Source organism: Podarcis melisellensis (genome assembly GCF_964234715.1).
Source record: "Podarcis melisellensis genome assembly, chromosome: 2".
NCBI classification, from domain to species: Eukaryota; Metazoa; Chordata; class Lepidosauria; order Squamata; family Lacertidae; genus Podarcis; species Podarcis melisellensis.
This window is the reverse complement of record NC_138529.1, coordinates 79,721,452-79,744,818: the sequence shown is the minus strand read 5'-3', so window position 1 is coordinate 79,744,818 and position 23,367 is coordinate 79,721,452. Positions and strand designations below refer to the sequence as shown.

The 23,367-nt window shown below is 43.2% G+C and overlaps 1 protein-coding gene across 3 annotated transcripts in view; it reads right to left on the bottom strand.

The window, feature by feature from the left end:
• Positions 1 to 20,553, bottom strand: part of CACNA2D3 (calcium voltage-gated channel auxiliary subunit alpha2delta 3) — a 514,138-nt gene extending 493,585 nt beyond the window's left edge. For 2 of the 3 annotated variants that reach the window (XM_081898304.1, XM_081898305.1), the window contains exons 1-2: positions 20,252 to 20,553; positions 19,515 to 19,596 (exon numbers count right to left, since the gene is read on the bottom strand). In XM_081898304.1, the coding sequence (XP_081754430.1) occupies positions 19,515 to 19,596; positions 20,252 to 20,361 (192 nt within the window). In that variant the 5' untranslated portion in view covers positions 20,362 to 20,553. Of the gene's footprint in view, positions 1 to 19,514; positions 19,597 to 19,718; positions 19,817 to 20,251 lie in introns of those variants that run through there. The other variant, XM_081898306.1, reaches the window with a different exon arrangement.
• Between the last annotated feature and the right edge of the window lie 2,814 nt (positions 20,554 to 23,367).

The following is a 23,367-nucleotide window of genomic DNA, read 5'->3' as shown; positions in this document are numbered from 1 at the left end:
CTGTTCATGCTTGAACTAGGTCAATATAATCTAGTAGTATAGGGAGGAGAAAATAGATTAAGAGTAAGAATATTCAAACTTCAGCTTTTACAGGTTTGAAGGAAAAAGGCTTTCATTTCATGGCAGCTGTGCCAAATATCACACTGTTTGTACATGATGCTATCATGTTACATTAATACACTTTTTTTCTTTACTGATAATGGAAACTGGTAGGAGGCTAAAAAGTGAAATGAAGTGTTTTGCCTTACAGACATGGGCTATCTGCATCCAGCAGATTTATTGCCTCCTGTATATATTTTGCTTTTTGCAGTATTTCGGCCTACATTTTAACAAAGCCCAATACAAGAGGTGTTACAGATGACATGACAACAAAGAGTTTTAGGCACCCAAGTTTCAAAGCTCTCATCTTGTATTTCAAAGCTCTCATCTTGCAGTGCACAGGTTACAGAATCATCAGAGGCAGAGAGGAGCTAGAGCATCAGCCAATGTCATCTCTACAAAACTACTGGACAACAACAAAAAACATGCACTTTATAAAAGAGCGGAGGTAAATTCCTGGGCTCCATATTGCCAGGGGAGTGGTCAAATTCATTGATAGCTCAATCCCTGCTGGGTAAAAGGGTCTCAGATGGCACAGAGGAAGGCTGGTGTTGGAGTCTCTTGCCCTTACCACCAAGATGGGCACTCCAGTCACAAGAATAGCAGTATATAAGCTTTCAAATATTTGGGGGGTTTTGTTGTTGGTTTTTCTGAAATGATTTCCCACATGCAACTGTAATATCTAGATAGGCTTTCTACATAATTGTGATTGTGTGGAAAGATGAGTCTAGTATGTTGGATACTACATCACCATGTGGGCAATGCACTTCACATGAGCCCTGTTCAGGCATTCTGAATCACTCCCGCAATGAGGGAGAATGAGAATGAGCATGCTAGCTCAGCCCCGACCACCCTACAACAGTGTAATTCAGATGTATAAGCTAATTGTCAAATGGAACCCTTAAACCTAGGTTACGGTCGCCACAATGGAATGATAAACACTGCACCGCAATTATTGCCGCTCACCATTTCTTGAAGCAGTAACTTCTGAAGTTGGGAGCCTGTTCTAGTGGTGTGGGCAGCCAGGAAAACCAGGGTTCTAGAATGCACAGGGAGCCTACAGGAGTAGAGTGGGCTTGCTTCTGCAGCCATTACCCCTGCAACTTGTGAAGGGTAATTGTAGTGAAGAAAGCATGATATTACTCTTCTTCATTCAGTGCATGAGGGGTTTTGACATAGTGTGAGAGACCAAACTGGAATAGAGTAAGGCCCCACCTGGTAGGAAGGGAGCGAATGGTTATGTTGCTTTTTGTATTATACTGAATTGCCACAGATGGAGGTGGATGAAAGAGGTGTTTGTAAATTGTGCTTAATGTGAATACTATTTTTTGTTTTCCTCTCTCTCTTTTAAATTCAGTCACATTTACACATATCTTTCTGTCTGTTATAAAATCCCTCACCCCTTTTCGGGGGGGGGAGCTCTATGCAGAGGAAGCAATTTAATTGCAAGTGAAATGCACAGAATTGAATTAATTGTGTGTCCTTATTGATGAGGTAAACACTGCCTTTGTTACTTTTTTATTAGTTACAGAGGAAAGCACCCTTCCCCTTCCCAAATATATATATATATTTAAACTACTCTAATTGTTCAAATGGGGAAGAAATGATTTGAATGAATGCAGTTCCCAGATCAAAGACTAGATCATTATTTACAACGGTTTCATTCTAGTGATCATTACCGGTAGTATGGGGGGGGTGACAAAATGGAGTACAACACTTTGATGGCAAGAAGGTTGCTCAACTGCCAGAATTAACAAGTCAACACAACATTTTAGTCAAGTATATGCAGAGACATCAAATTAAAACAAAGACGCTGCAAAGCTGGATAAAAGAGAGAGTTGCAAAAGAAATAAACTGGTCTCAGTTTTCCTTGTTTATGTGCAACTTCAGAATGCAGGAACTAGTGATTTAAATATTATCTAAGTTTAATAATTTACCTAAATGTATACATTCTAAGAGTGCAATCCTATTTCCACTTGAAGGTTGGGAAAAGGGTCCTATGATGTAGTGTATGAACAGCAGAGGGGCCCCCATGCTGACGTTGTGCTGAAGGCGGGGTGTCTTCCAGTAGTGTGGGGAAAATTCAGAGATGCGGAGAGTGCTAAAGCATGGAAGGGCAAGCATGGAAGCACCAGATCCAAAGTCCCCTTGTTCCTCCAACACACCTGAAAAGGGGAGACTGCACTATGCCAACCCTTGGTCTAGCACTGTAAATTCAGGAGGATAAAATCAGGGCAGCACTTCCTCACTTCCTGCCCACATTGCAGTACAAAGACAGGGCACAGAGTGTGATGGAATGTTAAGATATAGACTGGGAAGACCTAGGTTCAAATACCCACTCAGCTCAACCGCTTGTTAATTGACCTTGAGCTAGTCACATTCTCTCAACCAGGGTTGTTGTGAGAATAAGTGGCAGAACCTTGTAAATACATAATATTCAAGGTTACAGTCCTTACATCCCACCCCTCTAGGTGATAGTGAATAAAGTAAAGGTAAAGGTAAAAGGTAAAAGGGACTATGGGGTGCAGCACTCATCTCACTTCAGGCCAAGGGAGCCAGTGTTTGTCCACAGACAGCTTTTCAGGTCATGTGGCCAGTAGTTTAGACCAGTGTTTTTCAACCACTGTTCCGCGGCACACTAGTGTGCCGCGAGATGTTGCCTGGTGTGTTGTGGGAAAAATTGAAAAATTTGAAAGATTTAAAAATAAAGTATTTTATAATTTTTCATATTTCTGTTTACTTACTATTTCATAATAAAGTAATTATAAAATACTTTCTTTGTGTTTATTTGATTCCTATTCAAGAGAATTACTTTATATATAGTCAATATAGGCACAGAGTTAATTTTCTTAACATTTTCTAATGGTGGTGTGCCTCGTGATTTTTTTCATGAAACAAGTGTGCCTTTGCCCAAAAAAGGTTGAAAAACACTGGTTTAGACCACAGTGCCACCCACACCCCTAGTGAATAAAGTAAGCAAAGTTGATAAGATCTCGCCTAAAGCAAAATTTAGAGCAGAATTTGAGCGTTTCTTCTCAGATGAACAAATAATTTGGAAGTCGGGAGCTTAGTGAAAATTCTGATACATTTTTTCAAGAGCAGAGAATACACATATCCTGAATCCACAGAACAACATCTGCAGACTCAAATGAGGCGCAAATCTGCATAGCCAAGCTAATTTCCTCTGGACAGAAAATGGAATCTTCTTATTTCCTTCGCCTGTGGCATTTCAGTAGAACATTTTTAAATCCAGCCGTCAAAGGGAAGTGATTTTTAAAAGATGCTTCAAAGCCTTGGAAAAAGACTCAGTCAGGGTTTGCTTGTAGTACATCCAGTGGCGTTACTGGTTGCATTTTCCAATTTAGATCCTAATCAACATATCTGAATCCAACATCAGGAAATTCTGATAAACATTAATAAGAAAATAACATATTTAGACATTCTAAAAGAGAACCGATAAGGGGATGCGCAAGCCAATGCCTCAGAATACCTTTAAGTAAATCAAACTCTCATAGATCCATCAAGGGGAACTCTTATGTGAGGTTTATCATAGGCAAAAGAGCTTACCAGTTCTGTTTGTAAGCTTTGCAGCCCAAATGAAACTGACTATAAACGCTTTCCAGTGATGGGGGTATCCTCTGTCTAAGGAGATAGATAGATAGATAGATAGATAGATAGATAGATAGATAGATAGATATTAGCATGCTTACCTCTGAGCTCAACTCAAAGTGGTTCAAAATGCTTTAAGCCACCATGTCGGACAGATGAATGCAAACTAACCTTTGAGAATCATAGGGGCCCAAACGAGCTCATCAGATTAGTAACAGCATTATGTGCTGGGATGAAGTGTTTGGGAGCTTCGGAGCTGCCTGACATCCTGTGCTTCCCTGAGGTCAAGGGCATGGCAGGGGGGAAAGCAAAACTACGGCTGCATTGCCAGAGGAGGACAAATGGGGAGGGGATGATATGCAGCTGTTTTAGTTGCATGCGTTTAGGCCGAGTTACAGCAGGGCATGGGGGATGTAGAACACAGGGAAACAACATAAATCTTGTTAAATAAATAAATGAAATGAAAAATCCTACGGCTATTGAGAAACCTCACCCACCTCCATTCAGCACTCTGTGTACAGGGGGCAGAATGTGGAGTGCATCTGGAGTATTTTTCAAGGATATGAATTTTCCCCATGAGTTTCAGGGAGTGTTTATTAAATTCATGACCACAGAGGTGGAGCAGTGTTGCCTACCTGGCTTCCTAACACAGAGATCACTGCTGGTAACGAAGAGTGAGAGGCATAAGGTGGTAGTGAGGTCAGTACAGGAGAAGCACTGGATTGGCTCTGCTGCTGTGTCTGCACCATGCTGGCCTCCTGACTCCTCTCCCTCTCTGTTATTGGCAACAAGCTCCATGTTAGGAAACTGGTTATGCAACTGCATCCCAGCACCACTGCGCCAGCCACCAATTCTGGCTTATCATTGAAGACCACAGCATTCCCCCCCTTCTTTCTCTGCCATTTCCTGTGACAGTGCAGCAAAGCTCCTCACCATGATTGGTGCCTGCAAACTACCATTATTCTGCTCCAGAATACCCCTGGGATGTTGTTATACCCCCAAAAAAGGAGTTTCCTTGCAGGGACATTCTGGGGGAAAGAGTGGCACAGTCAGCAGTTGCTGACTGCAATGGTACCTTTACAGGCAGTAGGTAAAATGGTTGGGGAGTTATAAAAAAAAGAGAAACTGTCAACACTGCCAACAGTAAGCATACCTCCAGACACAAAAAATACTTTTGGGGGGAGGGAAATCATTTCCCCTCCATCTCATCCCAAGCCAAAGCTGTGAAGATCAAGTCAAAAGTTCAAAGCCGTAACTAAAGTACCCCAAATATAAATCATTAAATAAAATTAAAATACCATAACAGCCAACACACACTCATTCAATCTAGCAGCTTCTGCATGCAAAGATTGATACACATTGCCCACTGAAAGGCAAGCAGAGATTGAGTCAGCTGAACACCCCACAAAATGGTATTCCACAGCTGTGATGCCATCACAGTGAAAGTTCTACTTCTCTCCTTCATGCCCACCTCTCCGGTGGCCAAGTGAAAAAGAGGCCAGGGCTCCCACACCTTTAATAGTTGTATAGAACAAGGAAATTCAGCAGGACTCCAATGTCCACTGCAGGACTGGAAGTTTTCATATGGGAGGAGACAGCTGTGAATATATCTTGATCACAGGCTGCTTAGGGCTTTAAAGGTCAAGACCAACCCTCTAAATTGAGCCTGGAAACAAATTAGCAACCAACGGTGATGACATAATAGCAGGGTTGCATGATCCAACCTGCAAGCCGCAATTAACCTTGTAACCAGTCAGTATCCGCACTTGAACTGAAATGGTTTTAATTTATTTATTTTTTATGTAATGGTTTTAACTGTTTCTGTATACAAAATTGTTTTATGTTATGTTTTATTGTGGATGTCTTGTGTTCTTTTTTTTTTTTTTTGCTGTGAAATCATTTAAAGGTGTCTCATAGAAAGCATTTCTTAAAAGAAATAAATGAAATAAAATAAAATAAAATAAATATTCAAAGATGGCCCCACAGAGAACACATCAAATACCCTGTGACTAGGGTATGAGTAGATAGAATCTGTCCTTGTGATTGAAATTTGTTTTGAGGGGGGGGATATCTTGGCTTTTAAATTGTTGTGACATGCCCTGGTGAAGGATGGGGGATAAATAAAATTCCTAATTATAATCTAGGAAAGGGTGTGACTAGCCAGAGCTGGTAAAAGGTACCAGCAGTAACCAGGACGTCCTGTTCCCTAAAGTGGAATTCAACTCCATCAGGCTGTCTACCTAATCCCAGAGCACCAAATGCTTATAAACAAAGTCATGTGGTTTGCCAGCACCAACTGCATTAAGCTTCAGTCTGGACACTGAGGATGAGAACAAGCAAGGCCAAGGACTGGAGGGAAAAACAGGAATAAGGAAAATAGTGCAGAGAAGAAGATGCCAGAAAAGAAATGGATGCCAAACAGCAGCAACATTAGCAAAACTATGCAAGATTTGGAACGTTTGTAATTTGAACTAGTTTGCAAAAGCAGTGCTGTCATCTGAATTCTGTCTTTTCAAGATTGCTAGTTTGATAAGGAAGCAATCAACACTCCACAGACTTTTGAGCCTTTTCCCTGGTACACAGACAGGAGAATGGGTGTACCACTGACAAGTGTTATCCTGAATGGTGCTATCCAGCCCAATGAAAAAAGGAATACAACACATATTCCCACTTGTCCTTTCTTTCTCCACTAGGGTTAGGGAGATCTGAGCAGTGATTATATCACTCAAAGTTTTCTAGGTTTGCCCCCAGGTAAGATTCCGGACAAAATGCTTACGTTCACAATCATTAAGCTTGACACATGTCTCCAAGAATTACCATTATTTTGTACCTGGGCCACTGCATCAAACTTTGATAGCCCATGAATGATGGTCATGCACAACAACAACCTCATCATGTGCAATGATAATGCCATTTACAGCTTTGGGGGTCTGCATACACCTTGTGCCCCCCAACACATTGTCCCAGTACTAATTTTCACACAGTTCCCATGCACATATGCTTCCTCCTTTTGAGGCGATGAGAAAGGGTGTTTGTTTTTGTTTTTTAATTTAAAAAATCTATGCTGAATATATACATTCCAAAAACTCTGCTGTGGTGTGAAACATTTTATAGGATACAACCACCTTCCACCTTCTATTAGTAAGGACTCTTCGGGGAATAGATGGATATGGGTAAAATCAGCTTTTAAAAATTAACTATAAAAGAAAATAGGAGCTTGACAGTGAAGAAATGGAGATGGAACAATGGCACAGATAAGAAACACTGAAACATTTGTCCAAATTGAATTACAAGAATCATATGCTGAAAACACGAAGCCTGAAATACACAGCAAATTGGAGCCCTTGCGCATGACTTAACACTTGCATCTTCTGTTTACTGAAATGAGAAGTATTATGCTAACGTAACCAAAGTAAACTTTTAGTCGTATAAAGATTGCATCTATACAGGCAAAATGATACATTATCTTTTATCCCGTATTTCCTAGGAACAACTATGGTTCTAGCTCAACAAACTGGGAAAGATTAATGTCAAGATTAGGAAGTTTCAAGATACTAGAAGTTCACATATCTGTGTGAAGTGAATGCTGTTCACATTTCTGTGCCTACCTGCCTGAGGTGAAACCATTTAAAACATGTAAAACCCAATTTTGGCAACTTGAGCTTGTCAACCAAGGTGTCTTTTTCAGATGTGATATGCATACAGAATTAACATCCACCAGCGCCACAGGCTCCATGTCCTGACCTATTCATTATAATGTCTGAACATGGACCCCACTTATACATGCGGCTGCTCTATTTTAAGGAACATCTGAAGGTCAAAGGTAGAGCTGCCCACCTAGAGCATTAATTCTATACTCATCTTTACCTATTTATTTATTTATTTATTTATTTATTTCCTGCCTTTCCTAAAAGTTCAAGGCTGCTCACAAGAAAATAAAAATACAATTAAAACCATAAATCAGCAAGCACTAGATAAAAACAAAAAGGAAGAGCAAGAACAGCAAAGATAAGCATTAAAAGAATCCAAAGGAATTAATAAGAGAAAGAAACAGATATTTTTTTTTTAAAAAAAAGCCCAACATCATTCAAATCATCATACAGAGAGACAGTGCAAGTAAAATCCAGAACAAGATATAGCACCACTGGAGAGGCAATCGAGAAAGGCCAGTAGGATTCAGTAAAGCTACCACAGGCCCAAAGCCCTCCTAAAAAGGATGTAGTTGGGTCACTAACACATTGCTACAAAAGAGGAAATGAAGTGCCTTCAGAAAGTAGGGCAATATGCCTTTTTCTATGTAGGAGCATATTTCAATATAATTTATACGTAGATGAAACATTAAGAATAATTTATATGTTGATGCAAATGTAGAAAGAAATGCTGTAAACTGAAGGGAAATACAACTAAACATAGCAGGTAAGATTGTGACCTAGTGACGTGTGCCCGCCTCTGTCCAGTGGAGGAGCGACATGCTCCAGCACCTGGAGCAGGGAACAGGCAGGAGCATGGCTAGCATGCATCACGGGGGGTGTGACATGCGTCACAGGGCACGCATTGTGCATCACAGGGTGCACAGCAAGTGGCACGTGTCTGCTGCGATGGCAGCCCCCCCCCCCCGGGATGGGCCACTCCCTCTCTCCTCACCTTCTCTGTCTACTGTCCATATGCTGACTGCCAATGGGCAACTTCAAAGCCTCTCCTGCTTTCCTTTCTTGGGAACCTTTGCCTTGATTTGTACACCTTCAAATAGAGGGGTCCTTCTAACAGAAAACTGTTTGCTGCAAGCCAGTAAGACCACGGTAACAGGAAGTCCTTCCCAGTGTGATAGAAGGTCATCTATTTGGGGACTATTTTGGAACACACAAGAGGGCCTCCCCTGACAATCCTAGTGTATGAGCAGGGGCACATTGGATAAGTCAGTCCTTCTTACGTATAATGTCTGAAAAGGGCTAAGATACCCAGAGAAACTCGGGACAGAAAATGAATAAAAAACAAATTTACATGTATTTCTTATTATTACATTTATAGCAAAGGATCTCAAGGTGCCCCATCTTTTATCCTCACAACAACCCTGTGAGGTAGGTTAGGCTAAGAGGCGATGATCAGCCGAAGGTCACCCAGCAACTTGCATGGCTGAGTAGGAATTTGAACCCTCGTCACCCATATCCAGTGCTCTAACCACTACACCACTTGGATTCGAAAAACCGTTTGTGTTCCTCGGTTTAAAAGAGATAATTATTAAAATATATAATCTACTTGAGGCTTTTTCCCCCCTCAGGAAAACAGCTTACATGCAGGCATTACATACTAGCAGTTCATTACACACTTTACATACTAATGATGCAGGTTTACCACCTGAGTAAGAGATGGCTTGTGTGTAAGCAATGTTAAGATATAAAATGAGGAAGCTACCATTTCCTGCTCTCAAATTTTGTGGTATTGAAACAGCTTGCTTTGGGAGATGTTTGGGGTTTGTTTACGGGTTCTGATGATCTTTGGACTGTAATTTTTAATTATGTCAATGTGGCCAGATCCCTTGAACATGAAAGGTTTTTTCTTTTTCTGTCTCTTCCCCCCCGCCCCGATACCCAAAAAGGATGTGAGACAACAAAACCAGCTATAGATGAATTATAGAAGAAAATTAGCTCTTGAAATAAAAAAAAAGCTAATGTATTCTCTTTGGATCATCCACTTAAAATTTCTATATTAAGAGACTTTTTATTGAAAACGTAATATGAATGTGCTATAAATGAATTGAAGGCATCTCATATTTCCATCACATATCAAATCACATATCAAAGGCAGAGCACTTCACATTTAATCATAAAAGTAATGGGATCATCCCATGCATGCAAAATGCAGTGAAAGTAGCAGGGTGAGACAACACTGAGGTGAGTAAGCACCAAATGGCTTGAAATGACATTTATTTTTTCTTTCAGTTAAAAAGAAATCTAAACAATATTACATTTACACTGAAGCAAACACAGATTACATGGTTCAGGATCACACATCTCAAGAAACAAGCTGAAATCCATGGAAACAATAATAAGAAATTAGGAGGAATACAATTAGTCTCTGTCAACTGGTGGCTAATGCAGACCATAGAGAAGCTTCCAGACTTTTTCCAAAAGCTCTGAAGCTCTGAAGACTTTCGAAAGGAATCAAGAAAGCTTCCAAACAAAAGGAATCAATATTTGGGTTTAAATGTGGGAAAACCAGATGAAAATTCCCATTCAGACCTGCAGCTTACTGAGTGGCCTTTCTTTAAGGCTCACCACAAAGCGATCATGCCCTACCATGAGACAGAGTGAGGTGGTTGTATCAGGGAGGAGGTGCTGAGTGCCAAGGAGGACAGATCTGTATGTACCACATAGCCTGCCTGGTGCCCTGCTCTCAGGTATGGTGGGGGATGCTTTCCTGTCACCAGTACTGAAGTTTCAACCGCTAGTCCCTTCCAGGTTTATACATGGAATGGGAAAGGGCTCCATCTTGTCCTTTGCTATGGGCAGCGCAACCTTTTGGGCCAGCCCTGATCACACCTAATGGCCAGGGAAAGACTAATCCCCTTGTGATACTTCAGGGGTTCTCTAAAAGGCCCTGGTCCAGGGAGGTTACTAGAACAATCGCCTAGCTCAGTGGTGGCAAACCTATAGCATGTGTGCCAGAGGGGGCACTCAGAGCCCTCTCTGTGGGAACATGCAGCGTCGCCCCTTCCAACTCCCAGCAATCGTATGATTCGATGGTTAGCCCGCCGGGCTGCACTTCTAACCCCGCTCATGCAGGAGGAAGCAAAATGCCGCCAGGCTTACTGACAGTTCGGCACCAAGGCGCTTTAAGACAGCAGAATGGAATGTTCACATTTTAACTGCAGCCTGTGGGCAGCAAACTGGCTACTCACGTATGCATGACTCTACTTGGCATGCGCGCTGCCCCTACAAACTCTGTGCTACGGCGCCTCCCTTCCAGGCTGTGACTGACGGCAGCGGAGCGCTGAACCACTATGCGTCTCTGGGCTTCACTCTGGGATTTCCTTTCACCTACTTGGCCAGACCAGGAAGCAAACCTTTGAGCTGAACTCTCTCCCATCGCCATGGGTAAGTGCAAGATCCTCCCTGCTAGGGGATACACAGCAGAGGGCAAAGGAGACTGTTTTGTTTTTTTCATTGGATTGTGGGGAGTTGAAAGGTAACCCGAGGGTCATCTAAGTCCAACCCCTCTGAGATGCAGGGATCACAACTACAGCATCCATGGCAGATGGGCATTCAGCTTCTGCTTTGAAATCACCCAAAGAAGAGTTTCTTGACGGGGAATTATCAAAACGGCCATGTTGTCTGGGAGTAATTCCCTTTTTCATGATTTCCCAAACAAGGATAATGCAAACGTTTACCGTTCAATACAAAAGTTGTTTGTATGATTGAAAGCTCTGTTATTGTGTTTTTCTTTTAAGACAAAATATGTTAGTGGTTTTTTGGGTAGCAGTTTGGGCACTTGATCTCTAAAAGGTTCACCACCACTAGCTTAGCTAGTCCATTTGGTCCAGACTTCTCTACTGTCGCTATCTACAGATTTAGAGAGACAAGAAGGGCTCTCCTTTTATTTCCATGGTTGTGTAATTCAAAGCCAGAACCTGGAGTGAGATCTGATAAGGAGTAGCCAGAGGCAATGGCCTCCTGACAGCAGCACTGTTGCCACTTATTGGAGTGGTCTTGGGACAGGGCTACAGCCACCCTGTTTGCCGCCACCCTGACAAATTCTGCCCCAGTACATGGCAGTGATGCCATGGTCAGGGAGCTCATGATGCATTGCCACCCCATCCTACCAACCAGTCCTACCACTAACCTAGAGTCACCCCGACCAGAACATATTCTATAAACTTAAAAAAGCAATGCATATATTTATGTATGGAAAACAGCAATCAAAACATGGAGTCATTTGGTAAATAAAGGAATACAAATAAAGGTGTTGATCTCTCCACTAACAGCAGGCTAACTCCCAGCCTTTTACCTATCCCTCCACTCTTTCTAATCTCACTCAATCTTCAGTCTTTCTCCATAGCCACTCTTCCTAAATGTCAACCTGTCACTCCATCTGACTCTATCCACCATTCCAGTGCACTCTGTCACTAATTCTTCCACTTGTTGTTCTGTTACACACCTTCTAAAGCTATTGCTACATTTTGTGTTGTTCTATAAATTAATTATGCATTGTGCGAAGAGGTACTTTCGCCCTCTAACACCTGTAATGTGACTACTGTATGAAAAGCATGCATTTTCATTAGTCTGGGGCATGGCTTTTGCGTACATGATGTGGCCACCTCACTAAAGCTGAGCAGGTAAGGGTCTGGTTAGTCCCCATGTACCTCATCCTGAGCTCAAGTGTTACCAGCTAAAGGGCAGGTATGAAATTGAATACAAACACATAATGCAGGCAGAATAAATGCTCATAGCAAATCTTTCAATCTATCAATTATATTGACTTCAGTAAGAATCAGTAAATGAGCAGCCATACTATGATTCTGAAGTTGGGAGAAAGTTGAAAAGCAGCTTTGTGATATAAGGTTCGTTGGTCTGGAAAATTCTACTTTTCACTGGGCAGACCCCAAGCCTAAAGAAGACTATTTAGAACCTGGCCCAAGCTACTTAAGTACATGGCATAATTAAAAGGAGTTAGCAAGCAAATGGAGAAAACAAGCAATTTCAAAGGCCGAGGCTATGATTGAAGGCATTTTGCATCCTTGCATATATTTTTGTATATTTAGTTAATGATTTTAATGTTAACTGAACAGTAATCCTACAGTGATTTTTGCTGAGCCCAAAATACTAAACTATTTATACTTGGGATTTACGGCTTGGTATTAGCATGATTAACACTATTTATTCTTGTATATTTAAAATGACAATAGTATTTTCTTTTAACGTTATTAACTTGCATCTTCATGATTGCTGCACTGGAGGCTTGAAGTCATGGACTAAAACTGTCATAAAAATAAAGCTGCAGCTCAACAAGACTGTCATTCATGCCTTTCCTTAATTTGTAGGAACTCTCATAATCTTACTGACCCATCCCCCAGTAATGACAGTATTAACTGCAGTAGCTTGGTGGGGAATACTTAAGAAAGAAAAACTAAGCATGCCAAGAACAGGAGAAAGAAGAGCAATTAATGTCAAGATGACTGGGGCACGTTTTTTCTAGATCAATATAAATGAAAAATTGAGGAATTCAAGAAACAATTATGTATTTTAAAACTAAAGATAGATGTTCTGTGTGAATCAGATGTGTTAGCTGAATGTTAATTTATCTGAAGCCTCCAGTTTTTATAAGTCTGTATAGTCTCACCTCTCAACCCTTGGTTTCCAAAAAAAGAAGGTTTAGAACACAAAACCTTGAAGGGAGGAATGCAACAAGAATGCAAAACACACCCTTTTAAAAAATCAAACCATCCTCTTATATATAAATGCTGGTGCCACCCTGCATGCCTATACTGTATACCATTGCTGTCCTAAGCGAAACATCTGCATGGACAATGAAGCAAAAAATGAAAGCATTGCTAACATTATAAAAAACTGAGCTTGAACATGAGGCTGAAGCCCTATGCAGAGTTAAGTATGCTTAAATCTATGTATTTTTCTTGGTCTCAGTTAGGTATACCTACTTCTGCATCGTACCGGGCAAGAGAAAATCTCAGCACTGAACTCATGGTGCAGTCTTGCATGACTTATTTTATTAGTCTGTCTACCACACATCTCTAAAATGTACAAAATTAATGGAGGTGAGACCTGAATTCATTTGAAAAACCACTTTTCACACCAGATCTGTGGGGCCTCTTGTTTCGTAGGAGAATATTTTGTTGCAGATCAGCCTCCTGCACATTCTTAAGTAAGCATGCCATGGAAGCTTCTGTTCCCAACCAGCTAGTCAGGTTCCAATCCTGGGATGAGGCGGCACTACCCGTGTTCACCCCACCACCAAACACAGCACACACCCTCAAACAATGCCACCTGCCTCACTGGCTGCTCCAGTTTCTTTGGAAGAGCAAATTCAAGAGAGCTGTTTTTAAAAACATCTATTTAAAACATAGGTTTGCCTTATTTCCCTGATATGGCATTCCGGTTTTCTCAGGGTTGGGAGAGAACGGGACTCAGAAGTGAACCACCCTGTGGTAATCCTTTCACTTTCCGTCTCTGGATTTTTGTCCCGCATTTCTTTCATTTTTTGCCATTTAGGTGTTAATATTCCTTCTAAGCAACCAAGTACTTTTATCCCTCTTGGCAGGTGTAATTTTCAATTCCCCTGACATTTCCTCTTCAACTACTCCTCAAGTACCCCGCGTAGTACGAACTGCCCGTGAAGAATTCCTTACTTTTACAAGCATTTCTCACATGCTCAAACACACACGCAGTCACACTTTGTCACATTCTCACTAATATGCCATCCTTCTTTTGCTACAGCTTTGCTACTCCCTCACCACCCCCTTGAGGTGTGACACTCTTTATGTACAGTTCCTCAATAGGCTCTGTTCTGGATCCAGTCTTTGTACAAACTCTCATGGTCTCTATGCCCAGTAGAATGGGGTAGGGGTGAAGGGTACAGATCTGAGATCAAGAGGGATTGACACTGCCATATTGTAGATACTGTAAGAGAAAGAAGTTAAAATAGTAGGTAGCAGACTCACTGGGAAGATTCATCTCAAGCATTTCTAGACAAGGTGAGCCGTACCACTTTGAGGCACCTACTTTGTCTCATTTGTGAAATGCACCAAACCTGTATCAGCTAACCAGTGGCCTCTATCTGCACAGCCGCCATGTTTTTATGGGGTGGTGGCGGGGGGGGGGGGAATCCACCTCAACAACATACCAAACTTCAAGAGCGTGTATAGCTAGAAATGCTGTTATTCAAATATTATGACGGTTGCTTTCATCCACTTCAGCTGCAGGATTCAATGGGAAAAAAGAGTATTCTTTCTTATTTTTAACCTTGAATACACTTGGCACAATTCTTCTCTCAACAATTCTCCATGATGAGAAATAACACAGAAAGCAGACATAATCATTACTGTGACTGCACAGTTCTCATCTGCATTTCTTTTTAAAGAAAGGGGATGCGAACCTAGCATGATGATAGATGTGGTCCATGCATCCCCAGTGACAGCCCACTCGCCCTAGAAGAGTCCTATACATGTGAATTCATTTGTGCTTATAATGCCCTGGACGTATCAGATAACCAAGAGCAAATGCATTGTCAGCAATGTAAGCCAACGCCTGCACCAGACAAGATACCTGCAGTGCAGACCTAGGTTTAAGCGAACACCATACTTAAGGAAGACCTGAAAAGACCACAGAAAAGCATATATCTCTTCCGTGTGCAATCAGAAATGAAAAGTCCCTGATGCAAATTATTAATGAACAGTGCTGTTAAAGTATAAGCTCCATAGTATGAAAAGGAGCAGAATATATTGTTCTTTAAAGAGTGAGTCAATTTATTAAAGGTATTGCCTATGCTTATACTACAGATAATAAAAAAACAAGGGGGAGTTTCTAATTAAAGCCCAAGAAATTCCATTAGGACATGCATGTGTGCAAACCTCTACAATTGACATCTCAGGAAATAGGCTGCATAATTAAAGAAATTTTGGGTGTTCTCATTCCATTTACATTGCTCTTTAAGTTAAAGGCAGAAATTTGTATCTCTGTGAACAATTGCTATAGGTACACTATAGCTTACTATATCTAACAAGAGCAACTATTGTTAACGGATAACTTTAACAATGATAAAACTTTAGAACGCAAACAGATTTCAGGATTCAGCAGGTCCCACCGTAGAAGAAAACATGGTCGCACGCCTTTAAACCCTGCCTTTAATCTGGGATGTAAAAATGTCACCTTTTATAGTGAAGTATTGTACTAGGCTTTTATTGTCATTCAAATAATCTGCAACCACAAAAAGTACAGGAACTTCACCAGCGTAAGCACAACTGCAATGAATGGGTGTATTCGGTGAATTATGTGTTATATTTGGCAAATATGGTTGTACTTTACAGTATGCCAGCCTAGAAAATGAACAGGAACACTTTTCCAAGGTGCAGATAAAATCATGATCATTCAAACCCCTCCTCTAAACTTCATTGCAAATGGGCAAGTTGGATATATTTGGAGCTAAATCCAAGTTTACCACCATGCCCCCCACCCCAGTGTTTGCTAATGAAGTGAAGAATATGCCTCCCGCTACAGAAGCATACAGACAATTTCCTTTACAGCGCAAAATTTACATGACAACCAGCATAGGAACTGGGAAGATCAGCCATATCAAAGAAACAGTGTTGTGGTTTCCCCCCCTCCCATTTACTATACTGCAGGAAGAACAGCTCTGTTTCCCTTAAAGGTAAATGAAAGACACTCAAACCAACTATTCATCCTGTATGGGGAAATATCCTTATTTGTCTGGAAGCAGACTCTCTTGAATTATTACTGAAAAGAATGAGATTATGAATACGTTAAGATTTCATCGAAAGGCACAGAGGAACAAAAATTAAATGACCCTTGCATTGGCTGGGAGGGTAACAACACCATATTTAGGCCACACAGAGAACACAATGCAGAGTGCAGAACAGAACAGCCTTGTCCAAAACAAGTGCATCATCATCACAGGCTTCACTGGAATGAACTGGGCTTGCAGCACCAATCCAGAGTCCTGCATCTTTGTAATTCAGCTTAGGCTTTGATTTTAAGTACAGTGAAGCAGAAGTCAAATCTAGTGACCCAATGGGACTTCTTTCCAAACAGGTATGTCAAGGTTTGAAGAGTTACGTCTTGCATTGTAACATCGGTCCGAAAGGCAGGTGCAGGTTTCCTATGCACGCTGCTCCAGGCTATTAAATAAGGTGCCCATAGCATGTGTACACTCCACATTGCTTCTACTCTAGTGCATTTGGTGGCTACAGTACTGCAGAGTAATGGCTCATGTCACTATCCACTGTAACAGATTCCTTTGCTTTGCCTTAGGAAATATTCTATTATCCTTCCATCCAAAATTAAATGCAAATTATCCAGTGAAACCAAGTATGAAACAGGATACCTGGGATTAAAAGCAAACTAAATTTTGATCCCGCAGAGCCCCTTTCTGTCTTTTTGCAAATGGAACACAAAAACACAATTCACACTACTACCTGTACACTTATGCGGCACTTTGATTAATACTTTGTTACCATGAGAATCTTACTGCATGTCCACGGGTGCCACCTTACTCATTTTTGTCTTCCAGTGGCACTTGAGTGTGACTTATATTAGAATTTCACTGTTTCTACTCTCATCATTAGTATCTTTTTACTCATAGAGACACAACAATGGGCAGTTGGGAAGTGAGATGAAAGCCAGTAGCATTTGGGTTAACTCACTACTATCTCAATATCCAAATGGATTATTCTTCACAGCCAGACACTAGGAAGGGGTTTCACATCTGGGATGGTGCAATGATGTCATCTTGCTAACTGTCTGGATTACTACTGTTCCAGTGGACTAAATATTATTATTTATGCCTTGAACTGTCGCCCCTCCCCCCACAACTTTGACACATCTGAAAATGAAAACACCAGGTATGCCTTTCTCTCGACAATGTTAAAAATATAAGCTATTGCAAAGACAAATATTTGAAACAAAATCCTGCTGCTCCAGTTCTACAGAGAAATGCATAGCTTACAATACAAATGCCAAGTCAAAATTTAAAATACACTAAGAATCCTAATAATAATAATAATAATAATAATAATAATAATAATGCCACCCAAATGCTAGGACAGCTTAAAGACATTAGCAGTAGTACAGCTCGAAGTGCCCATCCTATCAGCATTGGTATTTCCTGTTTCATTTAGTTATGGTATTTCAAACCAAAACACAATATATTTATTTTTTTAAAAAACAACAACCCGCCAGATGGGAATTAAATACACAATTATCAAGATGCAGACAGAGGAACACAGTACTGCCAGTGCAATTGAGAGATGATGAAGAGAATGTAAAATGAGCATTGTGGTAGCTTCCGATTATTTACACTGCAGTATAGCAACCAATAGGAAGGTATCCTACTACTTTAGATAATATTCTTTATTTCAGAACAATCTACCATAAGCAGATGAGGAGTTATTACAAAGAATACCATTTCAGAACTCTTATGTCCTTATTTTTCTACGCAACTTTTGGAAAATGGCAAGAGACCACATTTTATACAAGGATTCTGAGCCAAAGGGGTTTCCAAAATTCAGGCTGTATATCTTGGATAATAACTCTTTTTTAAAGTACATTTTAAGAAGATTAGGAAGCCTGTATATGCTGTTTTTAGACATTTACCCATACCATCCTTTTTAAAAAAACAAAAAACTGGAAGGGGTGTTTTTACACAGTATCCACAGAAAAATTCTATCAGTGAAGGAAGCATTATTTAATAAATGTTGAGTATTCCACTTTGGTGTATAAAAAAGCTTAAATAATTTGGAAATATTTCAAAAGACCTCAGGCCCAGAACTGTGTTCTGCCATAACTGTTATACTTTTTAAAAATCTCCGTTTTCAAATACTAAGTAACAGTGAGAGGAAGAGTATTTTCTGCTCAGTTGTTTTGTTTCTTTAACAGCCATTAGGTTTACTGCACTAACGGTAATTAGTGAAGCATAAAAGTTTCTTCGCCTTACCAACACAACACAGGAGCAAGGGCACTCTTATCAATAGCAAACTGTTTCAATTCACCGATCTGAATGGCACTAACCCTTACCATGCAAAATACACAGCACATTCTTCATTCGGAGCAAAATCTTATTTATTTGGTGTGTTTTTTTAAAAAAAATCTATTTAAAGTTTAACTTGGTCCATTGAATCATTTCAATCCAAGCTCTAAAAATTGCATCTGGATAGCTGAATTTCACTTCGAAAGCTCATGTCTTCAAATCATGCGGAACTGCAACCCCGGAGCCCTTTTTCAACTTACCACCGGCCTGGATTTCTCATTTATTTTTAATTCATCAACAGCTATATTTAAACACAGGTTATCTGAAAGCAGGATTTTAATATAAGGTTGCATGTTTAAATGAGACCAGATGCAAGCTCTAATAATCTATAAAAGGTCTAATAATCTATTCTCCATTCTCATTACTCTCCAGAATTATGGAGACTTAGCCCAATTTCTCAAGTTTTTGCACTACTTCACAAGCTTATTACCCAGCTGTGCAGCTGAGCAGGAAGATAACCACATTCATTCTCCTTATCTGTAATGATGTAATACATCCCAGCACTGGCCTGAGATGATTGGAGGAATAATAGGATTGTAAAAACTGCAGAGATGACAAACAATAGTCAAGCCTTTGGGTCCCCCACCCCCCACCCATTGCAACGAAGTACAGCCAGAGAGAGCAAAATAAAATTTGCCCAGTTTTTGTACCTCTTGAATGAACTGTGTGTGTGTGTGCATGTGTGTTTACACAGAAAAACTGCTGCTAACATCATAATCCCCACCTAGGAAGCAAAACAAAAGCCAGGCACACTTCTAAATCTAAATAGCTCCACCACAGAGAGACAAAGTCATCTGGGTGGGCTCCGTTTAAGAAAGGGAGAGTAATCTAAAAATAACCAGTGCACGGTGAAGTCTATAGTCTCTGCAGTGTGTAAAAAGACAGCAGGCAGTTAAAAGTGTGGAGGGAGGGGAGGAGCGGAGAATCTCCTCTGACTGAAAGATGTCGTTCCTGTTTCTTCAGGGTACCAAACCGGATTCCATTTTCAGCACTAAATCCATCACTCCCGTGTGTACACCTGAAGCGATCCTTACCTTCTGCAGAAGTTGGGAACCTGAGTATTTCGCTGCGATGGATCTGATCTCCCCACCAAATGCAGAGGCCCAGAGTTTCACACTGCAAAGAGAGAAAGAATTAAAATGCTGAACGGAGGGCAAATGTAGTAACGCATGACAGTTAACAACAACAACAACAACAACAACAACAACACTCCACTCACAATCTGAGCTGCAACTCACATATATACCTGCAGCTCAGGACTACAGTGCGCACCTCTGAGGAAGCAGACTGTGGTCCACAGAAGCTCACAGCCACAAGACATTAGCTTAGTCTTCCAGGTGCCCCAAAACTATTTGTTATTTCAAAGCAGGAAGGGTGCGCTTTCTCAGTTTGAACCCCCTCCCCGTTGAGCTATTCCACTAGGCAAGGCGAGGGGAGTGGGGAGGCCTCTTTCGTCAAACTTGCCGGAGATGAAACTTTATCAAAACAAAACCTCGCTCTGCAGCAGCGGCGGCGGCGGCGTTTGTCAAGAGCTCCGTATTTGTGTTTATTCGCTTGTCCCTGAGCTCCTCGGCTGAAGCGGGACTGCGGGCGAGGAGCGAGTCGAGCGTGTCCGGCCAGTTGCCGGCCCAAAGTTCCCCCGCGGAGGGAAATTTGGGAAATAATAAGAAATAAAGCTCCGTTTCCCGCAACCCCCAATCAAAACGGGGAGAGACAAGGAGCCATCCATGCCAACCCATTTCGGCCACCCCGCTCTCCCTGCGACACTTACACGGCCAAGGGGATCTGCTGCTCGGAGCCGGCCACGGCCACCAGGCTGAGGCAAACACCTGCCCAGAAGAGGGCGAGGAGCCCCGCGGAAGCCCTCCCGAGCCCGGGCATGGTGTCGTCGCTCCTCGGCGTGCCTTCCCAGCGACGCTGCTCTCGGCTTGCGCGGCGGCGGAGAGGGGAAAGCGAGCGGGCGGGCGAGCGCGGAGCCGGGGCGCGGCGGGGCGCGGAGTCACGGCGCCATCCTCTTCTCCTCAGCTCCGCGAGCGGGGCGGCTGGCTGGCTGGCTTCGCTCCAGTTCCTGAGGCGGGTGAGGAGAAATGGGGTGTCCTCGGCAACCCGCCCCACCGGCTTGCCACGCTGCTGGGCAACCACAACTCGGCTCCGCAGTCGGCGGCGCGCCGGAGTTACTTCCGCGAGTGACCTCGTGGCTGCTCCCGCCGGCGCCTTGAAGTGCAGAGCCCGGCAGGTTTGGGCGGGAAGGAGGGAGCTCGCTGTCGTCGAGGGTCAGGTGGGGAGGAGCTGGGCGGCCGAAGCGCGGCTCACTTTGCCCAGGGAAACGCAACGAGGTCCCTCCCTCCGTCCCCTTTTGGGCGACGTGTGTACGCGCGCCTCCCTCTCCCTCTCGCCCGCCTCCCTCTCTCTCTCTGCGTTCATTCAGCGCTGCGCAGCTCCAGCGCAGCCTTCGTCCCAAATCAAGTCCGCGCTGCTAATATACCCTGGTGGAGAGCGGCGCGGCGTCGGCCGCCTTTTAAGGAGATGGTGCGCGCCGTCAGGCAGGCATCGCAGGGGGAGGGAGGAGCAGCAGGAGGAGGAAGACGAAGAAGAAGAAGAGCGAGCCAGGGCCGAAAGTGTCTCCAAGGCGGCAGAAGCGGAGCAAGTCCGCAGGAAAAAGTGCAGGACGGGAGGCAGGACGATCCGCGTTGGGATCAGCGGCAGCAGGGAGCCGGAGGGAAAGGCGTCGCCGCCAGAACCGCAGCCCCGCCGCCGCCGCCGGAGGAAGAGACCTGGTCAGTTTCGGGCAGCGCGCTCCTGCGTGACAAGCCCCGGTTAACGCGGCCCCGGCGATGAAGGGCTGACGGGATCGCTTCACCTCTTCCACCCGCGGCACTTCCAAGTCGCAGCGCGGGAGGGAGGAGGCGGAGGAGCGGGAGGAGGGAGGGCGGCGAGGAAGGCGCGCAAGGTCGCTCCCTGCCGCTCTGCCCTCCTGCATCGCGCTGACGAGGAGCCAACCTGCGGGCGCCCCCTCGGCCCTTCAGGTCAGCAGCCCGCGCGGGCGGAAGGGCCTCCGGAGCTCCCCGCGAAGCGCGTCGCCGCGCGGGCCGCCGGCAAGCATGGTGTGCTCGGCGGAGGCTCCCTCGCTCTCTCGGCTGCGGCGAGGCAAGATCCGAGAGATCTGGACGGGAACCCGGGTGGGTGAAGCGCGGGGAGGGGGGGAGGATCCGATGAACGGGAGGAAATGCAGCACAAGGAAATCAATGCGAGCCTAAGTGACTGCTGGAGCCGGGGAATAAATTATTAATCTGGCCTTGTGGAGGAATCCCCTTGGTAAGGGGTGAGGGGCAGGATCGCGAGCTAGTGGTACAACTGAAGCCAAGATATGTGTGTGTGTGAGAGAGAGAGAGAGAGAGAGAGTGAGAGAGAGAGAGAGACGCTAAGGAAGCAAAAGATGCTATTTTCAGTTATTTGGGGGGGGGGGGTTAAACTGGTCTCCTTAACCTTTCCACTTCCCCCACCTCCACCTGGTGACTCTTACCTTCCAGTGCATCAGAAGTAAAAAATAAACAGTTGCCCACCTGATTGTGAAATAAGCATCCTAAGAATTAAAGGTGAGCTGAGTCATCCTAGTATTGTATTACAGGAGGGGGGGGGAATGTACAGGAGCTGGAGCGCTCTCTCTCTCTCTCTCTGTAAGGTGACAGTGACTGTGCACTCCTGTTTGAGGATGCAGTATCCAAGGCACCCACATGCCTAACTTTCTTAATAACTTTTGAACTCTGTTCAGAATCCCACCTTCTCCACCAGGGATGTTAGGAGTACCAAGCCCCTGTGTCAAGTCTTGGTTCTCACACACACACTCCCCCCACTTTTTAGAAAACTTTAAAAGAAAAGAAACTGCTTATAAGACAGCTGAGCACTCTGCAAAGAGAGGCACTAGTGAGACCTCGGCCACCCACAGTCAGTGCAACTGTGGGAATGTTAAGGAAGGTAGAGAAGGATATGTTGTTTTGATATTACCCCTCCTCACTCACGCTAGTGAGTAAACAGCAGAGTACATTCGCTTTCAACTTATTGGAAGCAAGAGTCATCTATACATATAAATTAGCATATGCAAATTTGTGCTATTATGAGACTGTGGCCTGAATCCTTTTAACTACCTATGAGCCCCCCTGCTTCTCAGCATGTTGGTCACACTGCTTACAATGCGATACACTTCCTGCTACGGTCTTTCTAAATAAGAGATTTTGCCTCGAGAGAAACGAAAGGTTTCTGCCAACCTTACCTTTATCAATCAAGCTGGGCCTATAGGATTCAACAGTATGTACTGATTATTTCATCTCATGGAAACAAGTCCCCTGTTTTCATTTTTATGCTTTAACTTGGGTAAAGCTGCTGCAGCAGCAGCAACCTAATGTTTATTTGTGGAGCAGGATCATCAACATTTCTGCATGTATAAATCCATGCTGCTTTTCCTTGAGCCATGTCATCAGGTGTAGCGTCCACTATCAGCTGGCAAACTGTAAAAAAGAATACTGTGTGACTGGGTAGCCGTATAGCCAAAATGCGCTTCCATTTAAACAGCCAGGTGTTCATAAATACACACACCTGAGCATTGAGGGAAAGGACTGTAACTCAGCAGTAGAGCATCTGCTTTGCATCACAGAGGGTTCCAGACTTCATCCCTGACACCTCCTGGTGGGGTAAGAGAGTCTTTAGTCTGAAACCCCAGCGGGCTACTGCCAGTCAGTGCAACTGTGGGAATGTTAAGGAAGGCTAGGAAAGGATATGTTGTTTTGATATTACCCCTCCTCACTCACACTAGTGAGTAAACAGCAGAGTACATTCGCTTTCAACTTATTGGAAGCAAGTTGATCACAGAATCATAGAGTTGGAAGAGAC